General features: G+C 43.7%; 1 protein-coding gene across 1 annotated transcript in view; it reads right to left on the minus strand.

Moving 5' to 3' along the window:
- The window catches only part of slc2a9l2 (solute carrier family 2 member 9, like 2), a 204,799-nt gene that overhangs the window by 86,604 nt on the left and 98,753 nt on the right, over positions 1-19,442 (minus strand). The window contains exons 7-9 of the mRNA XM_056274147.1: positions 16,558-16,690; positions 12,365-12,552; positions 9,496-9,606 (exon numbers count right to left, since the gene is read on the minus strand). Coding sequence (XP_056130122.1) covers positions 9,496-9,606; positions 12,365-12,552; positions 16,558-16,690 — 432 coding nt within the window. The remainder of the gene's footprint in view (positions 1-9,495; positions 9,607-12,364; positions 12,553-16,557; positions 16,691-19,442) is intronic.

Consider the following 19,442-nt stretch of genomic DNA (forward strand, 5'->3'; position numbering starts at 1 on the left):
ACCACAATTATCTTGAAGGGGATAACAAGCTCAAGTGCATACAAAACAATTCGGATCAATATTTTTAACTTGTTCCTGTAAGTATGCCTACAGCCAGAATAAATAGGATTTAAATGGTATAAGGCAAACTATTGATTCGTTTCAGCTGAAAGGATCTGTGCTGAAGACAGCACAAACAGTGAGTGGTGGAGGGTCCGCGGTGGTGTAGTGATCTAAGCATCGGCTTTGTGTCGATGCAGTTGCCCACTGGGGACCGGGGTTCGGGCCTTGGTCTCGTCAGATCCGACTATGGCCTTCATGTGTTCGTCACATGAATGCATCTCTGTGTGTGTCGGAGAAAGCAGTGGTTCGGCCTGGATTCGCCTTGTCACGAAAGTGGCGAGGCGTCTCCTTCGAGACTGCCGGCCGGAGAGATGCAGTTGGCGAACGCATGCAGTATGAGGGTGGGGGTTGAACTAAAATAGGGATCGATTGGCCACTACATTGGGAGAAAAAGGGAATAATCAGAAATAAATTTATTTAAAAAAATGGGAGTGGTGTAGCACTACTACCAAGTATGTTGCTGTTCACAGCTATTCCACTGCTGAGCAAATATATGAGTAAGATGAGATGAAAGTTACACTACAGTATATCCCACCTCCTATACATGACAGGCTGAAAAGGCTCCCACTGGTTCATACTGCGAGAAATGTAATCCTTGTGTGTGTGACTTTATTGACAACTAGTAAGTGACCCGCAACCAAGTTGCGGTGATCATGACGTTTATTAGCTATCCACCCGTCTAAATCTCCCTCCTCTTCATCCTGCCAGCTAACCGCCTTCCCCCTGCCCCTAACCCCCCCCCCACTCCAACTCCCTCCCCCCAAATGCTCAGAATCATCCGAAATGCCGAGAAGTGGTTTTTAGCCATTTTTAGAAAATTGCATATTTTGCATATTTATGCATAATTATGCATAATTTTAATTTTCTGGGATTTTTACCTTACTCTCTGAGACAAGACGTACCACCTCCAAAAAGTATTAGGATCACAAATGCTTTAGTTTTCGGTCCCGCTATCTACACTAACACCACGCACACACACACATTCCGAAAATATATGAGTAGAAGGTGCAAAAGTACCCGCACCTGTGCGACACGTCACAGAGAGGATACATACCACCGTCTCTTCAGTTTATTTTCATGTAGAGCCAGCAGGCAAGAGCATCTCTTCCTCGTCGTCAGTGTCGGACGCCATGACAGAAGAGTGTAAACAACACGCAAGCATTGTGGGTAATGTAGTGTTTCACGGACAGTTTTACAGGAAACTACAACGCGGAAGTGCGCTCGACTATGGAAGCCCAAATGACCGCGGACATTCCTCGTGGAGTCCGCTCCGCGTACGTTCCGCCCGAGTATGTTTGGGCCTTTAAATCTGATTCATCAGATAAGACACTCGGACACTTCCACGCGCGCAACAGCGGCCAACTTTATTGTTCGTCAGACCCGCCAAAACCCGAACCGCCCGCACGCGCTGATTTACATTCAAAAACAGAAAACTTTATCGAGTTCACTTCACGTGACAGCCGCCATATACGCCCGTGCTCGACCCATGCAAATGCGACTCTGACGTTTGGCTTATTTCACGGACGCTTTCTGTTTCCAACGCTGCTCGCTGTCTCCGACCGCCATCCAGCAACCCGTTAAGAACGCGAGGTTTGTGCGAACGGCGGAAAGAGCCGAGGCGTGACGTAGCCAGAGCCCGCCATCTTGTTGAACTGCTCAGGATTATCAAGGGATTCCACATATTTTATGCATATTCCGCATATTATGCATAATTTTAAGGTTCCGCTATTTTTTATAGGTGCCCCTGATCATCCCCAATAACCTCCAAAAAGATTCAAGGCCCCAAGTGCTTTAGTTTGGCCGTTTATAGACTCCCACACAGACACACACCAGACACACATTGTGAAAATACAGGAGTCGATTTGTATTGCTATTCCACTGCTGAGGAAATATATGAGTAAGATGAGAAACCATGTTCACAGCTATTCCACAGCAGTAGAATAGCTGTGAACATGGTGTTTCTGAACTACTGCCAGTGTTGTAGTACTTGAGTCCAGGACTCGGACTCATGACTTGACTTGGACCTGAGCACTGACGACTCGGACTCGAACGCTGGGGACTCGAGACTCAACTCAGACTCGAGGTTTAGTGACTTGACTACAACACTGGTGTGTGTGCACATGCTTGCAAGTGCAACTCGGACTCGAACACTGGGGACTCGAAACTCGACTCGACTACAACACTGGTGTGTGTGCACATGCTTGCGAGTTCAACTCGGACTCGAACACTGGGGACTTGAGACTCGACTCGGACTCGAGGTTTAGTGACTCGACTACACCACTGACTACTGCATGCTGACTCTAACCAAGAGAGTCCCACAAATTGTCCTTAATCTAGAGCTATGGTTCCCTTGAGAAGAGTTACTTTTTTCATTCAAATGGTCAATTTTTGCTTACGCTACAGCATCATGAATGTGAGGGTTTTAAAGTTAGCATTTTCATACACAGTGAATCTGTGGGGATCAAATGGTTGCACATGTAAATGTCAACGTTAAGGAATTCTGGAGCAAAGATACACTAAAGAAGACCCCATTCTCATCCCACAACATCCTGGACATTGAAGTAGCAACATTTGCCAATGTACCTAACCCTAACCCTAATCTTAACCACCAACTAACCTTAACCCAAAACTTAACCACTGCTAAATTCATTCATTCATTAATTCACTATCCAAACCGCTAATCCTGCTCTCAGGGTCGCCGAGATGCTGGAGCCTATCCCTGCAGTCATTGGGCGGCAGGTGGGGAGACACCCTGGACAGGCCGCCAGGCCATCACAGGGCTGACACTGCTAAATGTTAGCCCTAAACCTAAGAACTACCTAACCTGTATGTCATTGATAGTCATATATTATTCCAAACTATCATAGGAGAAAAACTGTTGCTAGCGGGTTAAAAAGGTTTTGGTATCCAACACTGACACACAAGGTCTTACAGTGGAGTCTATTGAACACTCAACATATCTCTATACAGATGTGGAAGAATTTTATAGCGCCCGGGAGAGGCGGTCACTCTGACTGTTGGTGGTTCTGCGCTGGAGGAGCACAAGGGCTGATGGGACTGTTAGCATTCATGTTAAAATTGTGTTTTAGTGATGTTGTGTTCATGTTGTGGTTATTGTTGTGTTGTTTGTTTGGCAGTTTGACTTAGACTAAATAGAAGACCGTTTACTGACTGACTGACTGACTGTAGGACCGTGACTCAGACTAATTTTGCTGGTTGTGAACTCGGGGAGGAAATCATTGTGTTGTTAGTTCTGTTTGGTGTACAAATAAAAGAGCACCCCCGGGGTCGTGTGGTGTATGGGACACGGGAGCTGCCATTAAAACAAGCTCTCTTCCTCTTACCTCCTTCTTTCAAGCCAGCTCGCCACATTGGTGTCAGAAGTGGGATTTTGCTGAAGAATGGAGAGGGTGATCCAGAGACTGGAACAGGACATTGAGCAGACCTGTTGGCGCTTGGAAAACCTGGTGTGGTCAAAGACAGAGCCCACCAGAGATGGAAGTTTTCCAGCCCATGGCTCCAGTGCACCATGGCCTCACCGCCCCCTAGAGGCCAGGAGGGCCAATACAGGGAAACACCTGCTGCCCGCTGCCACTGACCACCCCCTAGCGACCGGAAGGGATGCTGCGCATAGAACACCAGCCAAGTTGTCCAAGCACAACGGGATGACACAGCTAGAGCCGTACCTGTCGCAAGTCCAATTAGCGGCATGGCACAGCGGATGGAGTAATGAAGAATCTGCCATCCGCCTGGCCCTGGCGTTAAAGGGAAAGGCTTTGCAAGTGCTATTCGACCTAGCCCCAGCAGAGCAGTGGGATCTCCAGGCCCTGACCATGGTGCTGGAAAGGCGATTCAGGCAACGACCCTTCACTGACCAGAGCACGGAGCAGCTAACTAACTGCTGCCACCAAGAGGGAGAAAGCCTGGGTACCTTTACCGCAGATGTGCAGCTGCACGCCCAACATGGTTACCTGCAGTTCAACGCAGTCACCTAAGAGTAGCTGGCTCTTCACGCTTTCCTGCAGGGGCTCATGCCGGAGAGGTTGCACCAGCATGTCCGCCTCGCCATGCCCAAATCCCTCAGCAAGGCTCTCTGTGAAGCTGAATGGGCCGAGGCGGTACTCTCCACACGGTTTATCCAGCAGAAGGCCCCCACTCTCTGACCACATGTCAGTCAGGTTGGCTGACTACAATGAAAACAAAGAGGTAGAAGAGGTCTATCAAGTTTGGCTTCCACCACAGCTGTCTCAGCGATGGCCTCCAACATCCAGGCGACATTCACCATGGCCAACTGACTGCTGTTACCAGTGTGACAAGCCAGGTCACATAGCCCGTGACTGCCCAGAGCCAGCACCGAAAGCCACAGTCACCCAGCCAGCGGGGAAATGACGGCGGAGTGGCCTAGTGAAGGGACCACCACCCCAGTCTCTAGCCCCCCTTCCAGGCCAGTGCACACTGGTCGGCTGCCTAGGTCACAGCAATGGACTGTATTTGGACTGTCAACTTGACGGTTGATTCTGCCGGGCCCTGGTAGACACCGGGTCTACCATTTCCCTGCTGTGACCTGGCATTCTCCCGGGAACCACCTGCCCACTCTCGGTGGCAAGGTCACCAACCAACAACCAGCTGGTGACAGTGACAGGAAAAAGGGCTGGAATGAGAGGGATGAAATTGCTGCGAACCCAGGCTGGAGACCAGAAGTTGGTGCATGAGTTCTGGCTCACCAATATCCCAAACCCGTGCATCATCGGCCTGGAACTGCTGACCCACTGGGGAGCCTGTGTTAACGTGTCAGAGGCAACCATCACCTTCAGCACGAAGATTGTGGTGTGCCGGTCCAGCCGGAGGAGAAGCGGGCTCAGGGACTAGCAAGCCAGTTGTCAAGCAGCCGCTGCTCAGCAGACACAGAGCCCTGGTGTGACATTGGAGTGCCGCTACTGCTAGCGGCAAGAGGAACGGGGCCAGATGACGCTGACAGTGGCGGCCGTCCAGACCGCCAGCAATGGAGAGATGGTTCCCATTAACCACGCGGCAACTGAGGCAGCAGTAGCAGGCAGACATGACCCTGGCACTGGTGAGGTACTGGCTGGAGATGGGGCAGCACTCCGAGTGGACAGAGGTGTCAGTGCTGGGGCCAAAGGTAAAGGTCTACCACTCTCGATGGGGCAGCTTTGAGCTCCATGACGGGTTAACGTACCAGAAGTGGCAAGCTCCCGGATGAGGGAATGACCTCCTGCAGCTATTGGTTCCCCGTGTACTCTGTCCCCAGTTTCTCCAGATGGTCCATGGCTCGGTGGGGGCGGGGCATTACAGGAATGCCAAGACCCTCCACCGCCTCAGGCGTCGGTTTTATTGGCCTGGCTGTTGATCAACGTGGTGCTGTACGTGTACTGCTGCGACCCCTGGACCCACTGGGCCCGGGCCGGCTACGGAGTGCGGCAGAAAAGGGCCTACGGACACACAGTGCCTTGTGCAGGCCTTCGTGCAAGGTATGGGTGTATTGTCCCGGTCGCAAGAAGGGGATTTCCCCCAAGCTTCGCATCCACTGGCAGGGGCCCGGTGAAGTCATGGACTGGCTGTCTGAGGTGGTGTACCGGGTGCACATGCCCAGCCGGGGAAACATAATGGTGCTGCACCAGGACACTCTCCCCATACTGCCCCTTTGCTCTGCCTGTTGTAGGGGCCAGGGGTGACAGTAGCACCCCATGCGCCAATCAGTGTGCCTCTCCCCCAGTTGTGCTTCCTGTGAGCCCCAGGTGGCCTGTTCACCAGAGATGGCACCTTGGACATTTGAGGAACTATGTATTGGGTGATGGGGTCATCGAGGACGGCTGACCCCTCAGATGGGAGCTGTGTAGTGACAGCGGGAGGCGGTCGCTCTGACTGTCAGCGGTTCTGCACTGGGGGAGCACAAGGGCTGATGGGACTGTTAACATTCATGTTAAAATTGTGTTTTAGTGATGTTGTGTTCACGTTGTGGTTATTGTTGTGCTGTTTGTTTGGGAGTTCGACTCGGACTAAGTAGACAACCATTTTACTGACTGACTGACTGCAGGACCGTGACAAAGACTAATGTTTCTAATAGTGACCTCAGGGGGGGGGAACCATTGTTCAGCAGCCATTTTGGTGAGTAAATAAAAGAGCACTCCCGGGGTCGTGCGGTGTATGGGACACAGGAGTTGCCATTAAAAAGAGATCTCTGCCTCTCGACTTCTTCTTCCATGCTGGCTCACCACAGTATCTTCAATTCACAGCAGTCCTTGCCAGTGGGTTTTATATGATAGCAAAAAATTGCCAAAACAACCTGAACCCTACTGATACAGAGTCCAATTCCAAAATTAAAAATCACTTCATGTATAAGACAAACGGTCGATCATCAAATACTTTGATTTTTTTATTCATCAAAGCAACACTCCCCTCCCACAGCCACACCAACTGCCCCTTGTCACACTGCCACTCCTCTCTGCATGACTGCTGAAACCACATATACACCACACACATTGTAAAAGGAGAGAATATTTCAAGGAGGGCACAGGTGCACCTTGTTGACCAGCTGGGCTACTCCTGGCTCTCTCAGCCTCAGACTATGGCTCAATCCCTGTCCGCAACAACCCTTTTCACAAATATGTAGTGAGTTTCATAGATTTCCATTCACTACAGAGTTCAAATGAGAGAGTGACAGGCAACTGCCAAATCACAGTTGATACATAAATGCTGGTACCAATGTTTACTGCAAAGACAAAATGTTATGTATGGCTGGGTACAGGCTTAGATGAACCCCACTGACCTCAAGTTGTTCAACAGAATAAATGTTGATAAAATTAAAAGTACAGTTCAACTCAATGAAAATATGACCGTGCACAATGTGTTCTTAAATTGCTTTCTTCAATCAAATCATCATAGTTTTAATTACATTTATAGATAACGCCGGTTCAATAGTTCTGCATATCTATCCATCCACTATCTTAATCACTTATTAACAGAATATATTTTTTCATTGCCTAATTTTATCTTATGCCTGTTGAACAGACTTGACAGCACAGAAGGTGTGAGGTTGCGATAAACTGGATTTAGCTATATACATGATACTTAATGACTATGGCATGCTGTTTGCTGCTGATTTACAACTGTTCAAAGCTTCACACAGGTGCATATTCAAACCTTTTTGATTACAAAAGGTTTTGATGCGTGCTTCGGTTTACAAAAATGTCCCTCGCTTGATTGTGCTTCTTCATTGTAGTGTTACAAATGTAGAAATGACATATAAGCACATCATATGATGGTAATAATCAGAATCAGAATCAGAATACTTAATTCATCCCCGAAGGGAAATTGGGTCCTATTACAGACACTCACGCTCTAGTAAAGAAAAACTAATAAGATACAAGATAACAAGAAAATAGAAAGAAATAGAAAGAAAAAATAGAAAGAAATAGAAGATCAAATAAGTAATAGAAATAAGAATTAAATATGTAAACATATGTGCACCATGCTCCAGCATAGAACACCCTATCTATACTGTATTACTGCAGCATGAAACAAACAGCACAAACAAACACCCAACAGGGTAAAATAAGTCAAAGGGCCAGTCTAATGACTACTGACCCAGATTGTCTGACACTTTGAGGGAAGAGTTGTAAAGTTTGATGGCCACAGGCAGGAATGACCTCCTGTGGCGCTCTGTAGTGCATTTTGGCAGAATGAGTCTATCACTAAAAACATTCCTGTGCCCGACCAGCACGTCATGGAGTGGGTGGGAGACATTGCATGATGGCACATATAACTTCACCAGCATCCTCCTCTCAGAAACCGCTGCCAGAGAGTCCAGCTCCACCCCCACAATGTCACCGACCTTGCGGATCAGTTTATTGAGCCTGTTTGCATCCGCTACCCTCAACCTGCTGCCCCAACATACAACGGCAAACAGGAGAGCACAGACCATCACAGACTCATATCACATCCAAAGCATTGCCACAGTACTGCCACAGTATGCACACAAAAAGTCTTTCCTACTTCACGGATCCACTGCCTGCAGTCTGACTATCAAGTAATTGTAATGCTGTCATGAAGGCTAACACAGATGTTCACCCAAAATGTATCAACAGCAGCTAATACAGATTAGAATGATGTCATATGGGGACACAATAATGTGTGCAAAGTACACAAACCATATGGTGTAAAGAACATATAATTACTATATATTTAAATACAATATATTTAAATAAAACATATCTACTACCTATAGTTATTGTCATGAAAATTAAGCAATTCACATTGGAAATATAAATGATCTAAGATATGCAAACCCTCAAAAAATATTTCTCCCATTTTGGTTTCATTAATTTTTCTTTTCAGGGAAAGTCAGTGTAAAATCCTGGATTTCTTATGAGAGTTTGACAACACTATATCTTGGATAAAAAAGAAATACAATCTCCCTTTATCTAGAGCTGTTATTCTATCATGGTGAAAGAAGGGATGCCTAATAAAAAAAGAACACAATTGCAATGGCATACAAATTGCTGATTGTTGTGGTAATGCACAAAGAAGGTTCAGAAAAAAGGAGAGTGAAAGAGAGGCCTTTTAATTTGTGAAAATAAAGGACAATAAAGGCTAATTGTTCACAAAGACATAGGCAATTCATTTGTGGACAGCAAACTCTCGCTACACTTTGATCATGTGCAAGATATTCTTCACAAATGACGGCTTACAAAATGACATTGTTATTTTTCATATCATCAGCTGGTGTTGTCAGAACATACTAAATATGAATTTTGGACAGGTACACTCAACAAAATGGAGCGAGAGAATGTTTTGGCTCCAGCAAAACATTCTCAAGTGTCATTCTTGAATAAAAAGAAGTGTCAATTGTCATTCTTTGTATTTATTCACCCCCCCCCCACCACCACCACCTTTTTCTCCCCCAATAGTACCTGTCCACCAATTACCCCACTCTTCCGAGCCATCCTGGTCGCTGCTCCATCCCCTCTGCCGATCTGGCACGGGGGGTGGGGGGGGTGCTGCAGACTACCACATGCCTCCTCTGCCAGCTCCCTCTTTTCACTTGACAGTGAAGAGTTTCGCCAGGGGGACGTAGCGCGTGGGAGGCTCACGCTATTCCCCTCAGTTCCCCCTCCCCCCTGAACAGACACCCCGACCGACCAGAGGAGGCGCTAGAGCAGTGACCAGGACACATACCCACATCCAGCTTCCCACCCGCAGACACGGCCAATTGTGTCTACAGGGACGCCTGACCAAGCCAGAGGTAACACAGGGATTCGAACTGGCGATCCCTGTGTTGGTAGGCACGCCACCTCGACACCCCATTGTTTTTATTACAGTATGACACCTTAGAACCATATTTGGTTTATAGAAAAGTAGCAGTGCAATACTCACTGAGACGATGGCAGCCATTGTCTCTATGGCGCCTGTGCTTAGGGTAATGTAGGGGATAATATTGTCGGTAAAGCCTGCATCCCGCAGAATCCCACTGGTGTAATACCAGATCTAAGAGAAAACCACAAATCATATGTGAATGTCTTGGAAAAATCACAGTCAATCTCTATTAAAATATATCCATTTGATTAAGATTTCACAAATATTTTAATTTAAAGAATTTAGCTGACCTTAAGACCTTTCAGTATTTTTTTCATAGTATAAAAAGCACATTATTACATATTTATCACATCGATTCATGTTTACTGGTAAAGATGAATAAATAAAAATGGTACATTGGAATCTATAACTGATATTTTATTGTTCTGTCCATATTCCCTCTGTCCCCTGGCATATTTCCCCCCCTCAATGTATTTCTGGTCAGGAAATAGAGGCTACCCCACAGATCATGAACTTTGAATGTTAAAGGTAGATTAATAATGGACATGCACCACCATGGCTGTGTGGAGTACTGTCACAACACAAGCACTCCACTGACAACAAGAAACACGACACGTCTCGCCATCAGGTCAAAGTGGTGAACTGAGGGCCCAAGAAGGGATTGAAAAAGATGCAGCATTGGCTGGTTTCACAAGTAATAAAGTGAATAACATTTACAAAGTCTGACCAAAACAACGGCAGAAGAGGAGCGAATAGCCGCCGTATGCATCGATCACACATTGTACCTTTAAGTCAAAGAACTGCAGTTGTCATTTGCATTATTGACTAGCTGTAAACTTGTGGTCAGCAGTTTGCTAAACATAAGCAAAGCACGTCTTGTCATTCTCCCTCTGACAACCAGCAATACAATAAGCTGTGAAGCGGCACCTATTTGTTCTTGAGGCCATCAAATTTTTTGGGTTGTTTGGCAGATTTGATGGCTATGGTGTAGTGAAAGGTAGCCTGTAAAGAATGTTAAGATTACGTTTCCTTTATTAATCCCCTTAGGGAAATTCAGTTACTGCAAATTAACCCATCCTAGCTGTGATCTGTGTAGCTAGGAGCAGTGGGCTGCCGCCTTCATACTACACCCAGGGACCAACTCCAGTTCTTTTCCCATGACCTTGGTCAGGGGCACTGACAGGAGTATTAACCCTAACATGCATGTTTCTTTTTGATGGTGGAGGGAACCGGAGCACCCGGAGAAAACCCACCGCACACACGGGGAGAACATGCAAACTCTACACAGAGGATGACCTTGGGTGACCCCCAAGGTTGGACAACCCCAGGGTTCAAACCCAGAAACTTCTTGTTGTGAGGCGACAGCGCTAACAACTGGGCCACCATTCCTAGGTTATTGGTTCAGGTACTGAGGTTTGTTAATTCCATTCCTGAGTCATGAAGTCAGAGAAAAAAATAATCATTGGAATACCATTCATGAAAACACACTGAACCCCCCCCCCAAAAAAGAGGCACAGTTATGGTTTTTCATTATGAGAAACTTGATTTTCCCTTATCTGAACCTCGTGTGAATATTTAGATTTAAAAATTGAATTTCTGAGACAGCACAGCTCTTAACAATAAATTATCTTCTCACTACCATGTTAGCTGGATTCAGGAATTGGGTGTGAATGGTAATTTTAGTTTTGGCAGCATACACTTTGCTAGATTTGCAAAAGAATTTGCATCTGTGCCTTTATTGCCTGTAATAGGAGCAACTGAATGGTGATGTGTAAAATATTATTATCTTGATAATTGTGGCATTTTACATTCTATCGATATAAATCATGATATCTCCGTATATACACAAAATTACCATGTTAATGTCAAAGCAAAACTAGATTTTAAACAATATTCCCTCTAATATTTCAGATCTCATTTTGAGAGAAATTTTAGGTATTAGATTCTTGTTATTATTAATGTAGACAGTAAAATTGTGTACAACAATATTATGTTAATACCATTTATCACACCATACCCATTCTGCTCTCAAGTTTTTTTGTTGCAGCTCTGTTTTGTATAGCAAAACCGCTTATACAGTACATGCTCTAAATACCTATTGGCCAACAAGCCGCAAACAAGCTTCAGAATACACCTCTACACTGTATCAGTTCTTACAAGCCTCTTCTTCAGTGTACTTCGCTCTACCCCCAGGTCCAACCTCTGCGGCGTTGGTGACCGAGCCTTCTCCAGGGCAGCTCCCAGACTCTGGAACTCACTCCCCCAAATCATTAGAGACTCAGAATCCCTCCCACTCTTCCAATCCGGTCTCAAGACACATCTTTTCTCCATTGCCTTCTCGTGTCCCCCCGGGTCCTCTCGTCCACCCCTGGTCTGGGGGAGGCTGGGGACTGAGCGCTCGACCTGCCCCCTCCCTCAACTCCCTCCCCAAGTGCATCGGACACTGTTGTGGGCTGCCCACATTCAGGTCATTGGTCAGGACTAACCTCTTCAGATTTCATCTGTGATTTATGTGATTTATGATGTTTGTTTTTCTTTCCCTTTTGTATCTGTTTAAGTGGGAGAGTACTGCTGGCGTCGTGTGTGGCTGCCGCTTCTCCCTCTTGTAGCCCCTCTTCTCATCCACCCCTGTATGTCTGTGTTATGTTTATCTGTCGTCTTGTCTCACCCCGTTTATTGTAAAGCGACTTTGAGTATTACAAAAACGCTATACAAGTTTAATTTATCATTATTATTATTATTTACTTGATTTGCATCGGATGATTTGAGTTTCAGTTGAACTGCTTCATAGAAATCATTTATTGCTGGATTATGTACTGCGTTGCCTACTATGAATTGGTCATTTTGGAATATCTCATATTGGAGTAGGTATGCAGATGCTGGAACCTCATTCAAACACTGAAATAAATAAATAAGGGCGGTAGCTTACAGCGTTGAGGCCACAGAGTTGGTAGCAGGCCATGGTGACAACAACAGTGATGAGCTGCCACCGGACGGCTGGGTTTTTCAACAGCTGTGACACGGAGACGGTCTGCAGGTTGTTCTGAGTTCGGCTCTCTGCATGGGCTTCCTCCAGCTCTTTGGACACATCCTTCTTCCCCAGCAACCTCTGGAAGGCTGAGATATGTACACACACACATCACATGTACACTCACAGCCTTAGCCAAATCAGATCAAAACAAGTTAGATCAACTACATCCATCAACAGAGTGTGTGTATGTGTGTGTGTGTGTGTGTGTGTGTGTGTGTGTGTGTGTGTGTGTGTGTGTGTGTGTGTGTGTGTGTGTGTGTGTGTGTGTGTGTGTGTGTGTTTGTTGGGGCGGTAAAAAACAGGACAGTTTTCTGGCAGTCCCACTGTAACTGGTCAATTGAAGGTTGTTCTGAGCTTATTTTCAGGTATATGTGCTGGTTGAGGTAGGCTGGTGTAGAGATGCCACATCCCTACACTTGTTTTGATCCTCTCTCCTACATCAAGCTTCAACATGTTCTTCCATATTTCCTTTCAGACAAAAATGAATCATGAAATTTTCTTATGCACAAATGTGTTCCTACTCACTGATGGAATATTTCAGTCCTCAAGTTTGTCTCATAGTGAGGGCATGAAGCCCAAGTAACCCCTGACTTTATACACAAATTGGCTAACATTGATGTATTTGCAAGCCTCAGTGATTGCTAGATAGTGGAGGTCGACAATAGAGATCAGGGGGAAGGAGTTACCAATAACCATCAGGCTTTGCTTCTGTCTGTAAGATAAACCTGAGGGCTAAAATATTCTATGATTGTGTAAGAACAAATTTGTGCTTAAGAACACTTCATAAATGGGGCCCCAGCTAGCACTTAGCACCATGAGTGCACCTCTTTTTCAAAAAAATGAAATTATTTCAATTGTTGATGAAGTGCATTGCAGGACCGAAGGGAGCAAATTAGATCTACGTTTTGAGTGCAGAGGGAAAAAAAACCCAAACAACCAAAATGAATCAATAAATAGTACTACAGTATCTGCAGTTTCCAAGAAACATGAACATACAATGCTTCACTGTACAATGCACACAAGTAGAAGCCAGACCATCAGAGTTTATATATATATATATATATATATATATATACACTACCGTTCAAAAGTTTGGGATCACCCAAACAATTTTGTGTTTTCCATGAAAAGTCACACTTATTCACCACCATATGTTGTGAAATGAATAGAAAATAGAGTCAAGACATTGACAAGGTTAGAAATAATGATTTGTATTTGAAATAAGATTTTTTTTACATCAAACTTTGCTTTCGTCAAAGAATCCTCCATTTGCAGCAATTACAGCATTGCAGACCTTTGGCATTCTAGCTGTTAATTTGTTGAGGTAATCTGGAGAAATTGCACCCCACGCTTCCAGAAGCAGCTCCCACAAGTTGGATTGGTTGGATGGGCACTTCTTTGAGCAGATTGAGTTTCTGGAGCATCACATTTGTGGGGTCAATTAAACGCTCAAAATGGCCAGAAAAAGAGAACTTTCATCTGAAACTCGACAGTCTATTCTTGTTCTTAGAAATGAAGGCTATTCCATGCGAGAAATTGCTAAGAAATTGAAGATTTCCTACACCGGTGTGTACTACTCCCTTCAGAGGACAGCACAAACAGGCTCTAACCAGAGTAGAAAAAGAAGTGGGAGGCCGCGTTGCACAACTGAGCAAGAAGATAAGTACATTAGAGTCTCTAGTTTGAGAAACGGACGCCTCACAGGTCCCCAACTGGCATCTTCATTAAATAGTACCTGTTAGAGCCTGTTTGTGCTGTCCTCTGAAGGGAGTAGTACACACCGGTGTAGGAAATCTTCAATTTCTTAGCAATTTCTCGCATGGAATAGCCTTCATTTCTAAGAACAAGAATAGACTGTCGAGTTTCAGATGAAAGTTCTCTTTTTCTGGCCATTTTGAGCGTTTAATTGACCCCACAAATGTGATGCTCCAGAAACTCAATCTGCTCAAAGAAGTGCCCATCCAACCAATCCAACTTGTGGGAGCTGCTTCTGGAAGCGTGGGGTGCAATTTCTCCAGATTACCTCAACAAATTAACAGCTAGAATGCCAAAGGTCTGCAATGCTGTAATTGCTGCAAATGGAGGATTCTTTGACGAAAGCAAAGTTTGATGTAAAAAAAATCTTATTTCAAATACAAATCATTATTTCTAACCTTGTCAATGTCTTGACTCTATTTTCTATTCATTTCACAACATATGGTGGTGAATAAGTGTGACTTTTCATGGAAAACACAAAATTGTTTGGGTGATCCCAAACTTTTGAACGGTAGTGTATATATATATATATATATATATATATATATATATATGACCAAAGACATCAAGGACACCCTGGGATTAAACCTTCCCCTGACACAACACTGATCAAACTCTATCTTAGATAGAACTATCACTAGCTTAAATTCATTTCTGCTCAGTAAAGGATTATGATTGTAGTAACCCTATTTATTCCGTGTTGCTGTCCTACAGCAGCAAAGCTTTAATGTAGAAATAAGATGCACACAGTTGTAAAATACTCCCTGGCTTTCCAAAATGCCTGACATAAGTTGGACCATATTGCTCAATAAGAGTGTTTATAAGGAGATACGGAGGCTCATTAGTATTAAAACATCACACACGCACACACACACACACAAACACACACACACACACACACACACACACACACACACACACACACACACACACACACACACACACACACACACACACAGAGCTATCGATATGAGACTTCTTCCCTAAGGCCATAAGGACTCTAAACATGACAATTACATTTGTAACACTACTGCCACTTTGCCTCAGACACTGTACACTTTACTCATTCAGACTATTTGCACACTTGTACTTGTATTTGTATAGTAACTGCACATTGTGCATATATATTTATCAGGCTATACCTTCTGCATACTCCCCAGATATTTATTAACTTTTTTAAATTTTATTGTATCTTATTGTATTTCACTCTCATTTATGTTTACTGTGTTCGATTTCTTTGTTGTTGTACAGTTTCACGATTTCATAAATCATTTCACTGCTTGGTGTACTTGTACGTGAAGTATGTGACGAATAAACCTTTGAATCTTGAGTCTTGAATATAATCTAGACCCTGTAGTCCTCTTAAAAATGCAATATTAGCACGTTATTTCAGTCAGTCTTTTAAACCTTGGTTTTTAAAACTTTTAAAGTATCACTATTCAATCAACAGATTAAGAATAAATTTGCAAAGCAAGAAAATGACAGAAAATTTGATAAATGTAATATATTAAACGGATGTTTTCTTACCAATTTCAAAATTTGCACATTACATAGAAGGTGGAAAAAGGATTTGGCAGTGTTCTTAAACATGATTGCTTCCAAATTTAGATTATTTCATATATTTACATCTTGGGTATTTTGCCAGCATTCATTAAACATTTGTATTGAGCCAAACCCTAGATCTATCTCGAAATGCTGAATCCCTGAAATGACCAGTAACGTCCACTCTTTTCATTTCCACCACCAGACTCTTTCAATCTGCATATTTGCACTGCAAGCACTGTACCATTTATGCCAGAACTCCTCTGGGAAATTAACGTTTACATACAGTACACATTTTTTATGACTTTAACGCCACATTTTCTTGTTTGATTGTTGGTGGGGGGTTTTTTATTTTGTTATTTTGATCTCTCTTGGAAGCTGAAAACTCACCTCTTGTTGCACCATGCACAAAGCTTTAAGTAAATTTGATTAATCAAATTGAACTGAACTATTTTTTTAGTTTAGTATACTAATGGAGCAACTACAGTAACAAGACAGGGCATAATCTTCAGATTGAAGAAGAATGTACTTCTTCAACTGATTACTACCGATGACAACATTTTGAGGAAAAAAAAGTAGTGCACTAGCTGGTGAAGCATTTGCGTAATTAGGTCCTTCGTCACAACCCTTGGAAATGGGATAAAAATGGCTCTCAAAATATTAAAAGAACTAGCATGTACCATGGTGTAAGCTTGCTATCAGCTTGTATGCATAGGTGAACTTGAACATTTGTGTATGTAAATGCATGTGTGTGTGTGTACGTGTGTGTCTATTTCCATCAGTGTATGCTTTACCTCTCTCTGCCCCGACCTCATCCCTCCTCTCCATCAGCAGGTAGCGAGGACTCTCGGGTAGGAAGGGCAGAGCACACAGCTGCAGCAGTGCAGGCACTGCCAGGAAGGCAAACAAGTAGTTCCACCTGGACTCCTGCAGAGGAACAACAGAAACACATAACATTCTCAGCCACAGCTAGGACTTGTTGAATTAGGTTTGATGTGATGGACATTTTTGAACAAACCAGCTAAATGACACAATTGTTGAAGAGTACAGCATGTGAGAAAGTTGATGGAAATCACTTACTGAAACGTTAATAGCCAAATGTAACACACTGTAACAATACAGTTACGTTATGGGGGGTTAAATTCTTTAGATTCCCATTACACTGAACAAATTTCATTTAAACCAGCTTGTTTCAGTGTCTGCAGTTCATACAATTTTGATTTTAGTATATCCTTAAATATACAAGTGGTGTGAATTGTTCCTTGCCCAATGACAATAAATGGTCAAACTCAAAGCCGGAGAAATTGTGAGTGTCAGGTCATTTAAATAGATAAAATAATGATCTTGATGAGGGATAAAGCACAGATAAAAACTTGACATAAACTACTACACTAATATTTCATTTAATGATTTTTTTTTTACAAATGCATTACATTTAAAGCTGCTATGTATAGGCTTTTTATGTGATTGGATCATCCATGAATAGCTTGTGATCACACGTTCAACTGTGGAGAAAAATTAGACAATTGGCTTATTCTGCATTTAGTTTTCATTATGTGTCCCCAGGCTCAAAAGCCCACAAATACTGTCATACTGCTTTGCAGCACTATTCCTATAATTGCCAGTGACGGCATTGCACACTGTAGTAGCATTAGTTTTTCATTTGGATAACTCAGCAAAGGCTTGCCAAGTCTTGTCTCCCTTGGCTAAATGAAAAAAGCCATTTATTTCACTAACAATTTGCTGGCTTTAAGAATGAAAACTACTCCACAAGAAACAACAGGCCTTGTTCATCAAATCATCTTGCACACAAGTTTGTTCTTAAACACTTGTCGATTTTTTCAGCCCGCAAGATCGTCTCAAAGAGAAGATGCAGAGGCTGGACAAGGCCTGAATCTAGACACCAGTTGGGGAACATTAATGTCTTTGCAAGAGGTAAACAATAGATGTTAGGGGGAAGGAGATACAAATAACAACAAGGCTTCGCTCCCTCTCTTAAAGATTAACTTGAGAGCTACAAAACGCCACAAATGTGCAAAAACAAATTTGTGCACAAGAATATTCCATGAATGAAATCCAGTGTTGGTGTAACTAAAAGAATAATTTTTACATGTATAGATTATAAACTGTGTTATATTTTCCTCTCTTCATGGTATTATTACAAACAGAAAGAGGACAGAGGTGGTTATATAAGGTGCCAGTACTTTGAAAATTGCAGTCTTTATCATTATCAATACTCCATCCACAAGTAAAACTGTGCTTCACAAGAAAAATGTTGATCTAACAATTTTTATGTGTTAATTATCAACTTCAATACATTATACTGTCTTCACTGCATTACTAGGAATTTTGGGTGGAGCTGAACAGACTCAGTGCCAGTGCTTTGAAAATAGCGAGCTTTATTTTTATGTATACTTTTACATTATGACTGTAATGTAATATATAATGTAATACATGTAATGTAATATACACTCACTGGCCACTTTATTAGGTACACCTTGCTAGTACCGGGTTGGACCCCCTTTTGCCTTCAGAACTGCCTTAATCCTTCGTCGCATAGATTCAACAAGGTACTGGAAACATTCCTCAGAGAGTTTGGTCCATATTGACATGATAGCATCACGCAGTTGCTGCAGATTTGTCGGCTGCACATCCATGATGCGAATCTCCCGGTCCACCACGTCCCATAGGTGCTCTATTGGATTGAGATCTGGTGACTGTGGAGGCCATTTGAGTACAGTGAACTCATTGTCATGTTCAAGAAACCAGTCTGAGATGATTCGAGCTTTATGACATGGCGCGTTATCCTGCTGGAAGTAGCCATCAGAAGATGGGAACACTGTGGTCATAAAGGGATGGACATGGTCAGCAACAATACTCAGGGAGGCTGTGGCGTTGACACGATGCTCAATTGGTACTAAGGGGCCCAAAGTGTGCCAAGAAAATATCCCCCACACCATTACACCACCACCACCAGCCTGAACCGTTGATACAAGGCAGGATGGATCCATGCTTTCATGTTGTTGACGCCAAATTCTGACCCTACCATCCGAATGTCGCAGCAGAAATCGAAACTCATCAGACCAGGCAACGTTTTTCCAATCTTCTATTGTCCAATTTTGGTGAGCCTGTGCGAATTGTAGCCTCAGTTTCCTGTTCTTAGCTGACAGGAGTGGCACCCGGTGTGGTCTTCTGCTGCTGTAGCCCATCTGCCTCAAGGTTCGACGTGTTGTGCGTTCAGAGATGCTCTTCTGCATACCTCGGTTGTAATGAGTGGTTATTTGAGTTACTGTTGCCTTTCTATCAGCTCGAACCAGTCTGGCCATTCTCCTCTGACCTCTGGCATCAACAAGGCATTTTTGCCCACAGAACTGCCGCTCACTGGATATTTTCTCTTTTTCGGAACATTCTCTGTAAACCCTAGAGATGGTTGTGCATGAAAATCCCAGTAGATCAGCAGTTTCTGAAATACTCAGACCAGCCCGTCTGGCACCAACAACCATGCCACGTTCAAAGTCACTTAAATCACCTTTCTTCCCCATTCTGATGCTCGGTTTGAACTGCAGCAGATCGTCTTGACCATGTCTACATGCCTAAATGCATTGAGTTGCTGCCATGTGATTGGGTGATTAGAAATTTGCGTTAACGAGCAGTTGGACAGGTGTGCCTAATAAAGTGG

Source organism: Lampris incognitus, chromosome 2, assembly GCF_029633865.1.
Source record: "Lampris incognitus isolate fLamInc1 chromosome 2, fLamInc1.hap2, whole genome shotgun sequence".
Classification (NCBI taxonomy): domain Eukaryota; kingdom Metazoa; phylum Chordata; class Actinopteri; order Lampriformes; family Lampridae; genus Lampris; species Lampris incognitus.